General features: G+C 35.8%; 1 protein-coding gene across 2 annotated transcripts in view; it reads left to right on the forward strand.

Moving 5' to 3' along the window:
- Positions 1 to 19,330, forward strand: part of RDX (radixin) — a 34,683-nt gene extending 15,353 nt beyond the window's left edge. Inside the window, exons 3-14 of one of the 2 annotated variants that reach the window (XM_039718261.1) lie at positions 1,670 to 1,753; positions 6,697 to 6,792; positions 8,028 to 8,302; positions 9,527 to 9,610; positions 10,052 to 10,198; positions 11,655 to 11,751; positions 12,369 to 12,532; positions 13,144 to 13,274; positions 15,262 to 15,422; positions 16,380 to 16,472; positions 17,302 to 17,544; positions 18,525 to 19,330. In XM_039718261.1, coding sequence (XP_039574195.1) covers positions 1,670 to 1,753; positions 6,697 to 6,792; positions 8,028 to 8,302; positions 9,527 to 9,610; positions 10,052 to 10,198; positions 11,655 to 11,751; positions 12,369 to 12,532; positions 13,144 to 13,274; positions 15,262 to 15,422; positions 16,380 to 16,472; positions 17,302 to 17,544; positions 18,525 to 18,689 — 1,740 coding nt within the window. In that variant the 3' untranslated portion in view covers positions 18,690 to 19,330. Of the gene's footprint in view, positions 1 to 1,669; positions 1,754 to 6,696; positions 6,793 to 8,027; positions 8,303 to 9,526; positions 9,611 to 10,051; positions 10,199 to 11,654; positions 11,752 to 12,368; positions 12,533 to 13,143; positions 13,275 to 15,261; positions 15,423 to 16,379; positions 16,473 to 17,301; positions 17,545 to 18,524 lie in introns of those variants that run through there. The other variant, XM_039718262.1, reaches the window with a different exon arrangement.
- Positions 19,331 to 19,383: the final 53 nt, after the last annotated feature.

Here is a 19,383-nt window from a genome sequence, read left to right on the forward strand (position 1 = left end):
TTCATTTTTTTTTTTTTAAGTAGAAAAACTGTTTTCAAAAGTTGATCTTTTGTAATTAAGGGGCAATCCCTCATGCTTAAACTAGTGTAACTGGCAGTGAGTTAGAACTAGCATTTAAAATTAGTTATTTTGTTAGATTAATTATATTCTGTAAGGGTTTTTTTTTTCTTCTATTGAAATAGAGAGACTGAGAGAATCTACAGAAAACATCTTTTTCCCTCTTCCTGACACACGCCCTATATTTTTTAAATTTTTTTTGGCAATAAAATGAAACTATCTTTTACTCCAAAGTCTTCAACTCTTATTCTTTATCAGTGTTTGCACTCACAGTAAAGTTGGCTAAGCCCCCTCTATCATTCTTGTTTGCAAGTCTATGACCTAGAGGTCCTCAGGCTCCTGCTATTCTTGTCTTCTATATCCCTCTCGTGTTGGATGCTGAAGGGAGCAGTGGTCAAGCTTCATCTGTTGCATGAAGACAAACTGCCCTGCAGTTTTCTTTTCCCCACCTTAGATCTCCCTTCCATGTTTTGTCTTTCCTTCTTTTCCAGACAATCACTTCTCAAAGTATTCCACCTGGTGGCAATATTAGGGAAATAGTTAATGGAAATGGTTCTCACATGCATAGATCAAGTAGTGTAAGAACCTGTAATACAAGTCCTAATTTATTCCTGTGCCCTTTATTTACAGGAGAGAGAAATTAGAATAGATCTGTGTGAATTTGGTTTTTCTGCATTTATAGGAAGGTGTATTTGACCTTTAATACTTTATATTTTTATGTACTAAAGATGAATAAAATATGATTGATACCCTGGCAGTAGGAGTGGAGGACTGTTCTAACACTGAGAAGACAGTGCTGTGCATTTAATACTTTGTTCTGCTTCATGGAAATTCTCACTTCTCTATGTACCAGATGAAGAAAAATTGGAAAAGACTGTTGTACTTACAAGTAAGGCTTTCAATTATCTCCTGCAGTATTTGACTTGTTTTATTACAAACAAACCCAGTGATTGTCAGGAGTCATCTGGAAAATGGTCCTTCCTTTCAGGAGAAGGAGGTTCATTGAATGGTGGCTATTTTTTAGTCTTGTAGTGAGGGAGTTGAAGGAGGCTGGCCCTAAGGAGAGCTAACTGCTGTAGTTTTCCTTTCTGTTGGTGAAAACAGGTTTCTTGTCTGTTCTGAGATGTACAAGCTCCAGTCCTAAATACTTTGACCATCAAACTGTTTGATTTTAGAGATGGCAAGCAGGAGGCTGCTTGTCTTTTTATATTCATAGGTACAAATACCTTAAAATGACATATATGTGACCATGAACTTTTTCTTTTGCATGCATTTGGGAAGCCCTCTGAAAAATAGTGCCCAGTAGCTGAATATCCCAATGTTCTTCAGCTGTTCAGTAGTGATGTCAGCTTCCCCATTAAATTAATTTTGAGCTATGTTCTCTAAGTTACCTTCCAACCTTCTGGTAAGTACTATGATGATTATGCTTTTAGACTAAATAAAAATGAGAATTTTTTCAGATTCAAATTTTCTGTTTTTCTTACTGCTGTGTTCTGTGTGTTCACATGACCATTAAAATTATTGAACTTATTGTTTCTTAACAGGCTAATCACAGGATATAGAAGCATTACACTGTTACAGTATGATTTAAATATTTCCTTATATTCTGTAGATCAATGTCAGAGTAACCACAATGGATGCAGAGTTGGAATTTGCCATCCAGCCCAATACAACAGGCAAGCAGCTCTTTGATCAGGTAACTTAAATGTCTTTATGTATATATGAGTACAAGCACATAAGAGTATTGTGGTCATTAAGGCGTAGTCTGAAAAAGTGGTAGTGTTCTCATGTGCAGATTGTTTTTCCTTATGTTATCTAAGCTATGCTCTGAGTTAGTGTGAATTGCCTCATTACTTCTCATGGAACATACTGAATTCAAAGACAGCTCTCTAAATATGTTACCAGTGAGGCTTCGGATAAATTGTGCATGGAACTACTTTGAAATTAATTGTGGTTTTTATGTCTAATAATATTGTAGTTGCTACTGCAATATAGTTGTTAGAATTGCGTATTTTAGAAATATGTATGTGAGAGTAAATTCATTAATGAAAGCTAACACAATTGCTTTCCAGCAGTGGACACTGTCGGATGGTTTTTCACTTCTCAAATGTTAGAACTAAATACTGTTGTCCTATGAACCAGTTTGGAATTTAGGTTTGTAGTCTTTTTTTTTTTTTTAGCTATGAACCAGTTTGGAATTTATGTTAAAAAAAAAAAAAAGACTACAAACCTATCACAACTGCACACTGTCTCTTGATGGTGTGTTGTACATCAGTCAAATGGACCAAGTGAACGATTTCTTAAACAGGGCTGTTCTTGCACTCATGTGATGTTAGTCATCAGAATCTTGAAACAAGTTTTTGACTTGTGTTGTGGGGTGTTACAGGAAACCTTAAAAATAGTCACAACTTGTCAATGTGTTGTGTCATTTTCCAACAAGATACCAATAAATATGTTTTATTGTCTAGATCCAAGATGTATGCCTTTATTTAGGAAGTGTGGAAATATCTGAAATTACATTTCAAAAATAGTTTAAGTAGATCAACAATTATGTCTAGTAGTTGTTTCTGTCCATTCCACTGTAGATGCTTGAACTATGTAATAATGAGTACTAAGAGAAAGTAACACATCAAAAAAGTTCTTTAAACTTCTAGTTGACCTTTTAGAGTCAATTAAATGTCTTTTTATATAAATTGAAAAGAGAATGTTTGTTTATTGTTTTAATACTGAATTTCTAGATGAATGAAATCACCTTTGCAGTTTTTGTTTGAAATGACTGACTCTTTAACACTGACTGCCTGCTCTTTTCTCTGACATCAGTAGCAGTATAGGGGTATACCTATGAACTAGGTCTTCAGTCCCTACATAGGAATAAACTTCATGACTCCTAAAAAGATTTCTTGAAAAAAGAGGCTGCCTTGCTTTTTGTCTAACCAGCATCATCATCATCATCATCAAATAAAAGTGTGGTATTGTGTGGCATAGAAGGTTCAAGCTGTTACTTGTCTTTTGCCAGCCTTTGCTATCTTATGCTGCTCACTGTTGGGTGGGGTGACATTCTGCTGTGTAATGTCTTGTGCCCAGGTAATCAGGCTCATCCAAATTGGAGCATTTGCCAACAGGGGACAAAGATACAGTTCTGAATTTGCTGTCATGCTCTTTTCTTTGTTCCTCAGTTCTCTGTGTGGTGTTTGACATCTCACCAACTCTTACCTCTGGAGTTTTAAATAAAAAAAAAATATAGGTCAAGAAAAATCAACCAGAATAGTGGTGTGTGAGAAACACGTTTTAGCCTGATCTTAAATTCATGTGTGAGTTCCACCATGTAACATCAAGAGCTGAACTGTATTGTGAAACCAGCATGAAATTTCCAGACAAAAAGTTATCTCCTTTCTCTATAGAAAGAGAATTGAATAGCACTGTTACTGAAAGGATTGGCCTTCAAGGTTTATGCAGAAGTGGTGAACATGACAAGCAGGTTGGTTATTGTTTGCAGAAAATAACAGCTGAATCCATGGAGAGGTTATCTAGTGCTGCCCTACATTTTTGGTGAATAACCTTTTACCGGCCAGTGTTCTTCTAGGCTTTTAAGTGGCATTTTCTGGAGTTCTTGATTTGTTTCCCATTCCATATGTGTGTTCTCATCATCTTCATCTGCTAGCAGGCAAGAATGCAGCATTTGAAATCTGTGGCTTTCTCTTTTCTCTTCCATTGTCAAACTCAGTAAACTTCTTATTTATTACACAAGCTTTTTTTTTTTTTTTTTAAATTATTTGATTACTTGCATTTTAGAAGGTGTACTAACATACTTGTCATTGGTGCCTCTGTCTATCCTGTCAGTGGTCAGAATAGGCAGGAGAGGATCTGTCCTCCTCTAGTCAACCAGTTAAGCATCTGTAGCTTTCCTGAGAGAGGAAGAACCCTGTGAGGGATGTTTCCACACACTGCTAATAATTGTGGGGGAATTGTTTTATTTTGTTAGCACTGTGCATTAGTAGCTTTTGGTTGATTGTAGCTGCCATTCAGAAGGAATATGAGGGTTGTCTCCTTTATTTCATGTTGTAATTTTCCTTTATCCTTTTTCCATGGGCCTTTCCAGATGTCTCTAAAGCCTTCTTTCTACAATCTTGTGGAAGGTGACCATATGAAATCCTTGTTAGGTTGTCTTATGTGTATGTTGTGATTTGCCCAAACATACATTGTTCAGGTTGCTTTTCTTCTCCAAGAAGTTTTTACTGCCTATTAATAGTCAAGTTGTAGGATGTGATGGTAGATAAATCTGTTTTACAGATGGGATGAACACTTGCCTGAAGCTACTTAATAGAATTTTGGGCCAGAATCCAACTCTAAAGTTTTTCATTCTCTACTTACTTTTTTATTAACATGCTGCTGCAGTGCATAAGTGTACGTATTATCTTGGTACAAAGTTTCAGAAAGGTTATTTCTCTTTCCTTTGAGCTGAGAGGCAATGTAGGCAATGCTTTTTCCTTATTTGTACATTCTGCTGGTTTTAGTGTTGATTTTGCAAACTTGTGTAGCTCTGCATTGCTGTACCCAGTTGTCTGTATTTAAATCATGTGCATCTCAGGGGCCATAGTTAGTGGGTTGAGAGCAAAATGTTTTGACGTGAGCATAAGCACTTGTCTCCTTATGCCTTATGGGCAGGGCTGTTGAGCATCTGCAGTTCTCTGCAGCTCAGAGAGCTGATAAGGTATGAGGGCTCATCTTGGACAGCTGCTAAGTAAAGAGCATTCTCAGTCATCTGATAAAACCATAAGTAGTTTGATCAGCGTTGTATAGGAGATCTGTGCCAAAAGAAACAGCAGGTCTGAAATTCCTGAGTTGGGGCATCAAATTTAATGCTGCTTGGGACCTTACTAGTAACATACACCCGTTCTAAGCATTTCTTATGTCTAAAGTAAATGATGTGAGAATTCTAGAGGAAATAACCATGCTCACTTAAAGCATCAATCAGGTTGGATCCACAAACATTGTCCATTTTGTGCTTTGGAGTTTGAAGGTGAAATGATAAAGGAGGAAAAATGGTGCATACTTGAATGGTTAAGTGGTTATTCAAATATGCAAGGGAGCAGAAGTAAGTTTGCATAGTTATCTTGTGACATTTTCTAATTTTAAAAATCTTAATTTTGCAACCCGATAGTACTACTTTAAAATGGAGGAGGATCTATGTGTAAAATTCTATTTACTTCACATGCATCTGAATGCTTCCATAAAACAGCCTTCAGTAAAGCAGCTTGGCACCATGGTCCAACCTGAGGACATATGTAAGTACTACCATACGTGATCTTTGGAGCCAGAGTTTACAGTCATTTAATAATCTTTGCTGGACCTTTCTGATTAATTGCTTATTAAATCCACATATGCTTTTGCTGTGCAAAAGACTTGTGAAACAGCTCCACAGTTTCATTATACTCTGTAGTAAAAGTGCTTCTTTTTGTTTGCTTTGAGCCTGCTATGTCATGATTTCTGTTGATTCTCTTGATTCTTACATTATAAGAAATTATGAACAATCATTCCCTATTTTCCTTCTACATGCCATGCAAATTTTATAGACCTGTATCATAGCCTTCCTTATTTTTCTGTCAGTGGCCCTGGATCGTCTTAGCTATGCAGAAAATGTTCCAAATCACTGATCATTCTTTTCAACATTTCTGAAACATTTCCATTGCTACAGCATCCTTTTTTATAAGTTGATGTGACCAGTCCTTATGTAGAATTAGAAATTTGTGAATACCATACATGTGTATAGTAGTGTAATAGCTTTCTTGCCTCTTTGCTTTACAGCTAGAACTTTGTTCACATAATTTAAATTCTTGTCTTTTATGTACAGTGTTTTGCTTTTATTAAATATGATCTTTTATTGAGGTTCATCTTTTAATGTTACTCACAGATCTTTATGTATGGATTTTTACAGCAGATTTTTGTCACATCACTTTCATCCTTTTTTGAAGTCCTGGGGGACTTCCCTAGTGGTTACACTACAATTCTATTTATGAAAACAGATTGTGTTTTTCATCCATCTTTTTAAGCAGGGTATCCATAAAACAGCCTTTCCTCTAGTCAAGGACAGTTCTGCTTCTCTAGTGGCTTTTGGTGATAGAGCTGGTCTGAAATCTTACAGGAAAGTCATGTATAAGTCATGTAAGTGTTAAATTAGGTAGATCATCCTTTCCCCTTTTATCATTAACTCTTAGAAGATGGCAGAACTATTTGAAGGAGGCAGTTCATCCTCATTACATTATACTTGTCCACAAATAAGTCTCTTTATTATCATTTTACCAGTTGTGTTCTGTTGAAGTGTACTCACTTCCCCATTGGGCTGTAGGTCACTTCCCAGATGTGCTTTATAACCTCAGGGTCCTGTTACTGCCTTCTGTTCCTCAGGTGCTGATCTACACAGTGGGCTGCATGCTCCAGTTGATAGCTTGGAGTATTTGAGTTTATTTAGAACTCTGAGGTTCTCTGAACCTGATGTTTTGCTATTATTTTATCTTTTTTTGTTCTTGTAAGACTTGATTACATTTCATTTGAAATTGTTCACGTGGCTTTATTAAGCTACACAATGCCAGTTAAATGTATTGTAGTGATTACTGATGATTATGGCTCATTTATCTTTAGGTGGTGAAAACTGTTGGTCTTCGTGAAGTCTGGTTTTTTGGGCTGCAGTATGTGGACAGCAAAGGCTACTCAACCTGGCTGAAGCTAAATAAAAAGGTAACAATTCCCTCATATTTAGCCAAGTGTACAGTTTGAATATATTGTATAAGCTTTACTGATTTAATATCTTAAGTGAGTTATAGCTGGTTTCAATTTTAGTTGAAAATTTGCTTTTTGTGTGCTTTAAATGACAAAATAGTGTTAAGTTAGATTAGTTATAAAGAATATGCAAAGCTGCATCAATATTTAATTTGAGGAGCTAGTTTCCAGTACTGTGGAATGCATGCATGAATGCATTAAGAAAGCTTGAATTCATATGATTATCCCATTTTCATGTAGCAGAACATAATAGAATAATTGTTTTACAGTTTGGGCATGTGTACGGGAAGTATTTCAGCTTCAGGAATTTGTATGCATACAGCTATGAATCATTAAAAAAGGCAAAATAATTGGCTTAGGTATCTGATAGGTAGATTGTAGGATAATATTATTTCTTTTTCCAAAAGGCATTGAGTACCTTGTATCTCCCAGTTATTGGGAAGTGGGTAATTTTACTTTAAATTGTATTTGTGAATTTGAATAGTCACTTCTTATTTTAATATTGGCTGTCAGTTTAGTTGTTAATGTCACTATTTAGAATGGAGATACTTGTTTTTTAGTTCAACCTAATCAAGAATACCTTTTTTATCTTCAATATTAGGAGGCAAATTGGGTGGGTTTTAGGGGCAAGTCCCACTGGCTGCACTTACGTAATGTTTGCTTCTCTTCTGTGATAAATCCAGTATGTGTCTTGTTTCATCCACAATGAACATTGTAGTGCTACAGATACACAGGGACAGGAACAAAGCACATATATTTATTTCAATAGTTGATAGACTTTTAAAATAATCAAACTTGATATTCGCAGTGAAGAAATGTGTTGTAGTTCTTGCTAAAGAGCCATTGTAAGACCCTAATTTATTACTGCCTGCAAATCCTTGGATATAATTTTGATTTTTTTAATGTCTTGCAGTTTCTTAGTTTCCAGGTCTTCATTGTGATAAATAAAATTCACACAAGCCTATTAAAAAAAAATCTCTTAAGCAGCCTTTAAGTAGTATTTCAAAATTATCTGGTTTATGCAAATTGACAAACTTGTTTGTCAATGTGAACCTTTCAGTGAGTTCCATAGTGGGCCTGTCTGGAAGCTCTGGGTTTCAGTGTAGAGGAGCTAAAGAGTTAAGTACTATTAAATCACATTTAATTTACCATTTAGTGCTCTTTTTATTTTTCTCTTTATTCTTCTCGCTCAGGTAACGCAGCAAGATGTACGGAAAGAAAATCCTTTGCAGTTTAAGTTCAGGGCCAAGTTTTTTCCAGAGGATGTATCTGAAGAATTAATTCAGGAAATAACTCAGAGACTTTTCTTCCTGCAAGTCAAAGAGTCAATCTTAAATGATGAAATATATTGCCCACCAGAAACTGCAGTTCTTCTGGCTTCCTATGCTGTCCAGTCCAAGTATGGAGATTACAGTAAGGAGATCCATAAACTGGGCTACCTAGCCAATGACAGGCTTCTCCCCCAGCGGTGAGTGAGAGGGGTTTTGCACCAAATGCTGCACATAAACTTAACTATAGCACATTTTTTTATAAATAAAATATTAAGTGATAACATGAATTTAACGGTGGCTTTCTTAGAGTTCCTCTTTTTGCTAGTAAAATTTTAGAGATCCTGATCTAGACTTCAACAAAAAAGCATCACAGCCACATGTTTCTGGAGATGTTTTTCCTGTCCCTGTGCATCTGCACAGATTTAATTTTCCACATTTCCAACGTACTCCAAAATAATTTTAGTGGAGGCCTGCTTCTGCTAAATTAAAATCCAAATACTCCAATACAGAAGTAACTAATTTAATACTCTCTCCTTTTCTTCAGTTTTCATGGTTTTGCACACTTAAATGACAATGATTTCCTGAAAGTAAGTGTACTGCAAATAAAATACATTGCAGTGCTTAAGTACAATACAGATTCATATACTTAAGGTGTTCCGTTTCAGTAGACAAATACTCAGATGATCTCTTAATTGTCCTTTAACACAGCTTCTCTAGAAACACCTGAAATGCTGGGTGCATGGAATGAAAGCATAATAAAGTCATCATATGCATTTGATTTCTTACTGTAGTACTACACTGAAAGTTCTAGTAGGCCAAGATATAATTCCATTATTGCAGCCTCTTGTAGATTAAACATGAAAGAGCTTTCTGAAGCTGCTTCCCAATTGATTTTATTCATAAATGAAAAATAAAAAAAAAAAACAAAAAACCAAAAGAAAACCACAAAAAAACCCCTCAACGAGGTTGTCTGCTAGCATTGTAATGTCTTACCTTTTCTTTCAAATGACAGCAGAATGAAAGCTTTGCATGCCTAGAGATTAATATTTAGCATTATTGTCAGAGGATTCTATAGATGTGCATTTTCAGCTGTTGTAAACATTATATTTTATGACTTAGCTGAGGTATGCAATGGTGTGACTTTTATATTATAAAGGATATAGAATACCAAGAAAAAAGAAGTTATTTTCACACTATTTTAGTGTGAAGGTCACACTAAAATTTTATTGTGGGAATTTGGAAATACAAATTAGAAGGGAATTTGTTGAAATACAAAGCTTTTGTTTCTGGGCTGAAAATATGAGCAGTATGTAGGAAGTCATCTTTTAAGTTTATTCAGTTAAAGCATATGTTGTGCTGTGCAACAAAAGAGGTTAAGTTTGTTGTCAGTGTCATTTAAGAGCAACAATTTCTATTCACAGCGTGTTAGAACAGCACAAACTGACAAAAGAACAGTGGGAAGAAAGAATACAGAACTGGCATGAAGAGCACAGGGGAATGTTAAGGTAATTATGTAAAAAATGTTCACAACACCTTTCTTTATTATTAGGGTGTATGTGGGGAGGTATTTGTTTGGGAAGTGGCTTTCTTTTATTCTGACCAAGGTAGGTAGTTATGAAAGACTTCCATGAGAGTTGAGTTTCCAGTTAGGTTGTTGGGTTTACCTATATGATTTCTGCTAAGGCTGTCACCTGCTTTTGTCCACACTTGCCTGCCTCTAAAATACATTTAGTATTTGCTTAGCTCATGGGGCAGAAAGACAGTGCAATGATTGGACTCTACATGCATATTAGAGTGAAGAGCTCTTAAAAACATCTGATCAAACTATTTTAGAGAGAGATTTAATTCATAACTAATTTTACCCTAGCTGTTTGTGCAGTTCCCTTATCCTTACAATGTACTTATGATTTGCTGTCTAAACTGTACCAATTTTTCTTCTTCATCAGGGAAGATTCTATGATGGAATACCTTAAGATAGCACAAGACTTGGAAATGTACGGAGTCAACTATTTTGAAATAAAGAATAAAAAAGGAACTGAATTGTGGCTAGGAGTTGATGCTTTGGGTCTGAATATTTATGAGCACGATGATAAGTAAGTGGGAAATACTCATTTTGCAGTTCTGTCCTAGGAGTTGCTATCTGAGATTGTACAACCCCCACCTTGCTGCATGTTCAGTAGGATCTGGCAAAACAGGTTCTCCTTGTAATCTAAGAGGTAGAGAAAGAGAGAGAGAAGTTAACTGCCAGAATGTTTGAATTTTCAAGATAAGGGATGCAGAAGAAGGGAAAGGAAGAGCAGTTCTATGGAAGTTTAAATTTACATTGCTTTATATGGATTACTACAGCTAGACCATCTTTATATGATTTTTTCCTGTACTTTTCATTCAAAACATTCCCTTGGGTCAGGATAAAAGGACATTTTAAAGCTGAACAATGTACTTAATGAGAAACATTTGTAAGAGCCATAACAAGGATTGTAGATGTTGGGGCTTTAAAAACCTAGATATTTAAAAGTGAAACCTTTGAGACACCAAAGAAAATAGATCATTCATGTGTCCTGGTAAAGAGATCAAATCATCTCTTCTACTTGAAGAGGGAAGAGCTGAAATGTAGGAAATATGAAGAATTTGGAAATAGAACAACAGACTTGCTCTTTTCTTTCTTTATGAGCACTTGTTAGTAGTATCTCATGTCAACAGACCATTCACAGTGATTTGAAGTTACATGTGATATGTCAGATTCCAGATGGGAGCAGTCAACTTTAAATGTATATACTCTTAACAAAATTCTGTAAGCATTAATTGCCATTAGATGGCAATATAACTCCTGAAAGCAGGAAATATTCAAAATATTCAGATCAGATTGAGCTATGAGGCAATTTTTTTGGTATTTCCTGTCTCCTGATAGTTAGCAATCAAATACTTAAATATTTTCTGATATTTATAATTAAGATAATATGAATTGAAAAAAAATTGTGCTGACAGAAAAATATTTACTGTTATGTGGTTGATGCATAACATTGTAACAATTTGTGAATTTAATGTGTTTTGCTTAAGATGCAAGGGAAATAAATTTAACTTGAATTCTGTAAACGTAAGAACACATCTAAGCTAAACAGAAGTACAACATGACTGGAAGTTACTTTAATTTCAGTATTTGGAATGGCAATTTCTCACATTTCAATAGTTACTCTTTCAAGTGAAAATAGAGTTACCAATGCCATAAAAGGAATGAGTAAATGATTGCTATGTTTAGCATCTAGGTAATAGTAGTAGAATAAATCACAAATCAAAATTTCTATTGTTACAATGCTATGTAATTTATTAAAATGTAATTAATTTGATGGAATATTTATCAAAAGAAAAATCTACCAAAATATACTTGAACTGTTGCTAATGTTTACATTAAAACATGATGTTGTAATATTCTAAATGTTGCTAAGTGTGATAGCGAGAATGGTGCAGTCATAAGCCTTATTGAACTCGCATATATATATATATAAGGTGCACATCCTTGCTGCCTCTAATGAGAACTTTTTCTCTCTGAAGGCTGACACCCAAGATTGGTTTTCCTTGGAGCGAAATAAGAAACATCTCTTTCAATGACAAAAAATTTGTCATTAAGCCAATTGACAAAAAGGCCCCTGTAAGTAGTGTGTACAGTAGTATCACTTGCGATATGAAGGGATTTAAGCCTGTAGGGACTTGCTTTGGCATTAAGGCATGTAATATTGGTGACATTTATTATTTTTACTGATGGAATAGTCAGTAATCAAAACAAAATGTTCATTTTGAAATATGTGTGTTTATTTTCTCTCTTTTCCTTCTCACTGATACTTCTAAATTGTTGAGGGGTTTTAAGTCAACCAATACTTTGTGATGCATTGAAAAGACAGCATAAGATGCTGAATTCTCTTCCTCTTTCCTCCTCTGTTTTTCTTTTTGCTTTTTTTTTTAATTACAACAGCACATTTCATTATAATTTCTAGGTCAAATGACTTCTGAGTAGAGTAGAGAATAGTCCCATTTTTGAAAGAAAAAAAAAATAAACCAGCTAATTTCTGGAGTATTCAAGGTGCAATTTTGAATTTATCTTACAAGTCTCTGACAGTAAGTAGGCTTATAGATTATGGTGTTCACTTACTCAAAATATCATAATATTTGTAAGTTTTAATTTAACAAATGCAAGAATGCAATAATGCTTTGAATCCTAAGTGTATTTTTTTAGGTTAATAGCTATACTGGAATTACTTTTTTTCCTAGGATTTTGTTTTTTATGCACCCCGTCTGAGAATTAACAAGCGAATTTTGGCACTGTGTATGGGAAATCATGAATTGTACATGAGGCGGAGGAAACCTGATACAATTGAAGTGCAACAGATGAAGGCCCAAGCTAGAGAAGAGAAACATCAGAAACAATTGGAAAGGTAATTAACAAACTTCCATGAAACAAAAAAAAAAATTCTGCCTTTTTAACAAGTCATAGAATATAGTATATCTTAGAATTCTAGAAAAGAGAGAACCGCTTTTCTTTCTGTACTGTGTAAGCAGGTTTGTGAATCGGCATGGCTCCCCTGTCTTAATATAAAAACGTATCTTTTTTAGGCTTTCAGCACAGTAATAGTAGCTGCACTGTTGTTCCCCACTATGTATTTTGTGCAAGTCTTACCTCTCTGTTGCTTGATTCTTAGGGAATTTTATACTCTATGGTGAACCCTTAAAGCAAGTTCAGTGAAGAATGTCCTGGCTTATATTTCGTGTATTTAAAATATACTATTTCTAGCCCAGATGAAACATAATGCCTAAAATGCAGATATAATTGTGGATTTACCTGGCTGAACCAAAACCAAGGTTGATTATCAGTACTGTACATAAATTGTTCTTCTCTACAGTATTTTGAAGCAGAAACAGGATTAGAAGCATTTAAAATTGTCCTTCCTTGCTAGCTGAGTAAATTGAAAAATTGGCTACCTGCATCCAAAGAATATCATTTAATATGCTGGAGAGTAAAAAAAACCCTTTTCACTATTTTTTTCAGAGCACAATTAGAAAATGAGAAGAAAAAAAGGGAGATAGCAGAAAAGGAAAAGGAAAGAATAGAGCGTGAAAAGGAGGAATTAATGGAGCGCCTAAGACAAATTGAAGAGCAAACAATGAAAGCTCAGAAAGGTGAGGTCACAGATTTCTTAAATCTAGTGACAGTGTTTAGTTTACAATTCTTTTTGTATGTCCGTGTCTTTTGTTACTTTGAGGGTGCTGTTTATTTTACTAATAGTGGCAAGAATTTAGTGGTGTTTTATTTGATATGAGAGATACTATTTTTCAGTGTTTAAATGATGGTGTGCATGGTTTTGCCTGTATCTTTTTAATATGAAACCAATTTCTAAGGTAGAAAAGGTTTTGATTTAGTAAAAAAGAAAATTAATGCATACACAGTTCAACTCAGAATTATGAAATGCTTAAAGTGCTGAACACCTGGAGTTGAAGGGAGCAGGGAAATTAGAGGGAAAGATTCAAAGTACTTTCTCTAGGATTTTTTTTAATTTAGCTTTTAATTTGGAAATTCCTTGTTCCTTCCTCCTTTCCTATTCCCTTGTAAGAGTTGAGAAATTGTCAGACATGAGTGACAAAACATGTAGTTTCACCAATCACAGTTCTTTGTATTTAATCACCCTGTAGAGTCCCTGCCTCCATGACTTCCTAGTCCTTCCTCTCCATGTTCTCTTTTTTTTTTCTTTTTCCCCTACTTCAAGTTTGGTTCACATTCATAACAGTTTTGTCGCTCCTTTCTTTTCCTAACTCTTGGCTTCCAGCATCATAGAGAGAATCACTCTATGCAAATAAATTACATAAATTACATATGTCTGGCACTGCTCTCGAGCTCTACCCCTGCGTTTTTCAGTCTTTCAATGCACAACAGGTTGGACACATCCAGACAGGTAACACACTAACTGTGCCGTGGAATTGTTTAGGGAGAGCTATTTGGCTCAGGACAAAACAGTGTCAGAGTGATTCTGGAGGTTTGACTACACATTTTCTCCTAACTTTGTGAGCAATATAGCCTTATTTCTGGTGCAATACAAAATGTTCGTGTGTTGCTGCTCTTTTTAGCCTTCTATGCACACATGGAAAAGTTTTTATATAGATGATCTGGGTTAGTTTTGTGTTCTCCATCTTCATAGGAAGATTTGTTTGTGTTTTTAAATAGCTTTGTTTTATTTAATTCTAGGTACTGTATTTGTAGAACCCCACATACTTGCAATGCTGTTCATTTAATTTTATAACCTAGGTAATAGTTGGCCTGGGAAACCAACTGAAGAATAATGGTTACATTATTACTTAACACTAGAAGTACAAAGATGAAGCATGTGTCAGCATACCTGGGGAGGTGCTTTTGTGGTATTAAAGCTTGTGGTGAAGGCACAATTTGGTGAAGGAAATTTTATCATTAGAACCAGCAAAGAGCTTTAGAAAGACTTTTTTCATAGTCACCTCGTTTTTCTCATCAGGGGAGGCGTATAATTTTGTCTGTGTAAACCTAACCTTGCAGTACTCCTAGATTATTACTTCTTCCTGTTTCACTAAGGGTTCTGCCCTTAGATTTCAATATTTTGCTATGCAGGCAGCTGGACAGCTATTATCTCTCCCTTGATTTAAAATTTTCCTCCTCTGATATATAAAGAATTTTTCTGACCCTTCCAGTGGGTCTTAAGTCATTTTGCTGGAGGCATGTGCCTAAACTTTCAGCTGTGATTAAGAAATCTGACAGGCATTTCAATAAAGAAGAAGAGTTTCTTTACTTTCTTTAAAAGAGTGATTTAATGTACATGAAATATCCTTATGGCAGGACCACATGCATGTATGTGTACATGTATTTGGTGTGTAGTTCTATCAGTGAGGTGACACTTTTCTGAAACACAAGGCTTTCAGAAATGTCTGGTGAGATGAAGGATATCCAAGGAACGTCTTAAAATGGGGGGAAACCAGACATGGAATGGGGTAACATGCTCGACAGCTTTTCTTAGCTTGAGGTGATCTTGTGAATCTTAGTTAGTGTTCTAGGTTACTTTATTTTGGGCATATTACAGCTGGTATCTGTGATACGTATGAGGAAGAGCTAGGTAGTGATACCTTGTCTGCAAACTCCTTTTGGCAGAGCTAGAGGAGCAGACTCGAAGAGCTCTAGAACTGGATCAAGAACGGAAGCGTGCGAAAGAGGAAGCAGAACGCCTGGAAAAGGAACGTCGAGCAGCTGAAGTAGCCAAAGCTGCTCTAGCCAAGCAGGCAGCTGATCAAATGAAGAACCAGGAGCAGCTAGTAAGAAACCTTTTTTCCTCAAAATAGGATTAAAATTGGAAAAGACAGTTGAAAACTTAGCCTTTGCCCTTGATTGTGTCAAATGAAGAAGTACGTTGAAACACAAAGGTACTTTAGATACTGTTACAGAGTGTTGTGGGAACTGTTAGAAAACTGCATTAGGCTTGCCACTACTTTGCAAGGCAAAAATAAAACTCTGGATCTGTAGGAGATTAAAAGACCACCACCTTTCAGACTGACAACACTCATTACATTCTCTTTCTAATAGTCTCAGGCTTATTCAGCTGAGAACAAGAGTAGCTTCCTTCTGCAGCCCTCTGGGAAGCTTGTTCTCTGAGGCAGGTTTGTTCTGAAGCTTGGTGGTGGTGGTGGAGAGTTGGTGACACTGCTATTTTTTGCGGTTTTTTTTGTTGCTTTTCCTCTCCCATTGTCAGTATTTGCAGTGTCTTCTCACATTGTGGTAGACTACTTCTAATTCAGGATTTGTGCATAATAATCAAGAAAGGCATGAAAACAGAAGAAATTATTTCTCAACTATAAATGAGCTTTTGATATTTTGATCTTCTGTAAACTTGGCTCATAATTCTGATGACAAGATTTAGTTTAAAAGTACTGAGATTATGATCCAGAATCATAATCTTAATGGTGGGACCATTAAAGTTGTATTAGAATGAAACAGCCTGAAATGCTAGTTTGTAATGACAGCTTGCTGTTTTCCAGCAAGCTTTGGAAGTGCAGAAGAGAAATATTTTTTTTTCTGGATGTATTTCCATTAGGCAAGAGTAGTCTGATTCATTCCCTCTGTCATGTGTGCTTAAAATTTCTATTTTTCACAGAGAACTGGTGGATGGTAACTAACTCTTTTCAAGCTGGATCATAGCAAAGGCTCTGCTTTCTTCCACTGCAAAGCCAGACTGATACCAAATTAAAACTTCTTTGTTCTTTGGTTTGTTTCAGGCAGCAGAAATTGCTGAATTCACAGCCAAGATTGCACTTCTAGAGGAGGCCAAGAAAAAGAAAGAAGAGGAAGCTTCAGAATGGCAGCACAAAGTAATGAGTCCATGCTGTGTGAAGTCAGAACTTCAAAGAGGCTAAGGGAAATGAGTGTGGAAATTTCACTAGAAGTCCTTGGGGTCAAATCTCTCTTTCTGTTAGGCTTCAGAAAAGTCTTAAAGGTTTTTGTCCTCCAGTCTACTGAAGCCAGCCTATGCTTCTGTTTAATTCATGTCTTGCATATTACATAATCATGAAGGGGGGGAACATTCTCATCACAAAGGTATGGTCAAAGATTAGAAATTGCTTCCTTTTGTGTGATGGTGAAATAGATTGGAGCTTTGTAATAGAGAGGAAAACACCTCAGGAGGGTGGTGTGAGATTTGATGGAAAGCTGAACCAAAACAGTTAACAAAGGCATGTGAAATGCAGCTGGGCAAAAACTTAAAGCAGAATAGTATCTCTTCATAAAATCTATAATTAGCTATGGTGTGAATACTTACTGTGCATGGTTTCCAAAAGGGTTTGAACAAATTTTCTTAAGTTCTGGTTAAGTATGAAATTTGAAGTCATCACCTTTGATCTAGGAAATCCCAGAGCCTTAAATTAGCCTCCTTAAAAGGAAAGTTGGAAAACAATTGGTATGATTGCCCATTCCTTTAGTCTTTTGTTTACTGCTGGAAATAGCTGGACCCTAGTACAGCTTATTTTGAGCCATATCTGGTGGTTTTTACTCTATGTCTCTATTTGACAATTTTCAGTGTGTAAGCTAGTCATATCAGTTATAAAGAACAGTTTAGTGTGTCTGAGAACATCTCAAATTTTTATTTTGCTGACTCTTGAAAAGTCATTTTAAAAGATGCTAAGTACTGTTTACTGTATTTAGGCTTTTGCAGCCCAAGAGGACTTGGAAAAGACCAAAGAAGAACTGAAATCTGTGATGTCTGCTCCTCCTCCACCTCCACCCCCACCAGTTATTCCTCCAACAGAGAATGAACACGATGAACATGATGAGAACAATGCTGAAGCCAGTGCAGAACTGTCTTCTGATGGTGTCATGAATCACAGGAGTGAGGAAGAACGGGTAACAGAAACACAGAAAAATGAACGTGTTAAGAAACAGCTCCAGGTAATGAAGATTCTTAGCTGTATGAGCACAATTCAGGCTTTGGGATTTCATCCTTCTTTTGTAAGAAATTTCACTGATGTTATGGTCTGCCAAGGAAACGGCTTCTTTATAATTTATTAGGTTTATTGCCAGTTTACCAACCAATATCGTTCATAGTGTTCTAAAAATGGAGTATATAGCAAGATTGAATGTAGGATTGTGCTTTATAGCTTTAAAGTGTAAGTATGCTGTTGCATTGGCCAGTAAATGTTTCTAATAATTACATCATTTCCAGAACTCTGCAGTTAAAACATAATGCTTTCATTTTTCAATACCAAAACTAATTAAGTGGTATGAACAGATGCTTGCTTGGTAGTATTTATGTTTGTTTGCAGTCACTCATAGGTATTGTAAATGGGTGTAATTTGAGTTTTTGCATTTTGGATTATTCTTATTTCCCTAAAACTGAGCAACTCCTCCCAGGCCAAGTCTTATCCCTCGAAGCATAATAATCTTTAACAGTGGTAGCCCTTTTCCTGGTTACAAACTATTTATTTGGGAAGAAAATAGAAGAAAAGGAAAGCTGCCACTTTGTCTGGCAGCATTGTCTTAGTAGCTTGTGTAGTATTCTTGCTTGGTCAGTCAGTGACCAGATGAGGGAGATAAGTCTTTAGTTACAGAAAAATTGAAATGTAAGGTGGTTTTCCTGCTTTATCCTCCTGGTCTCTTTCTGCTTGGATTTTATGGTGTATGAGGCTTTTTTTTAAATATAGTTTGATGTTTACAATCATGTAAGGAAAGAATCCTATGCTCTCTTTATCTTTCCTTCTGCATTCCTTCTGATAGACGTCACAACTTGAGTTACTGAGGAGCACAACAAGCATTCCATAGGTTGGCATTCAAGAAATTCTTACCCAGATTGCAGAATAGTTGTTATCAGAAACTCCAGAACTGTTAAAGGATTAATCAAAGCACTTAAATTCAAATATTTTATTCAACAGGCTTTAAGTTCAGAGTTGGCCCAAGCCAGAGATGAAACCAAGAAAACACAAAATGATGTCCTTCATGCTGAGAATGTAAAAGCAGGCCGCGATAAGTACAAGACTCTCCGGCAAATCCGACAAGGCAATACAAAGCAGCGTATTGATGAGTTTGAAGCAATGTGAGAGCTGGTATTTTGCATATATGTTCCTCGTAAAGCTGAACCACCAACAGAGAAAAAAAGCAGGCCTTTGCAGATTTGATGGATTGCACCCCACTTTGCCAAAGCACTTAATACCAGGTTGACTACAGTGACTAGAAGACAAATTTAGGGGAAGCTATTCAACAGTAAGGCAGTCTGTTAACCCTAGGTTTTGGGTGGGGGGAGTGTGTGGAGGTTAAGAGCAGGTTTTTCCCCTTTGTGTTTTCAGTTCCATTGTTTGTTTGGGTTTTTTCCCCACTTTGGAAACAGATGTGAAGTATTTAATGACTGACAAGTGTATATATTGCGTAAACATTAAAAAATAGAAAGAAAAATGGAATTGTACCTAAACTGGATAGGTACTATTTCAGTATAAAGTTTGAAATTAGTTTTCAATGTAGCTACTCCATTAAGAGTTTAATACTGCTCACTTTCAGTTTTGGTTGTGTTTTTTTTTTTTCTTGTTTTATTTTGGGGGGGTTTGTGTTTGTGGTTTTTATTATTTTTTTCCCCAAGTGAAATTCTTTGGTGTTTCATGTCCTGTCATCATTGATGGTTTTCTTTGCCTACCTGTTCACAAAGGTCTGGATGGCAGGTGGTAGTTCCAGGATATGTTTTTAAATGGAACACTACCTGTGGGCAGCACATGGCTGCTGATAGGCTTGAGTAAGTATTGC

This window comes from Passer montanus, unplaced genomic scaffold (assembly GCF_014805655.1).
Source record: "Passer montanus isolate IOZ18808 unplaced genomic scaffold, ASM1480565v1 scaffold4, whole genome shotgun sequence".
NCBI classification, from domain to species: Eukaryota; Metazoa; Chordata; class Aves; order Passeriformes; family Passeridae; genus Passer; species Passer montanus.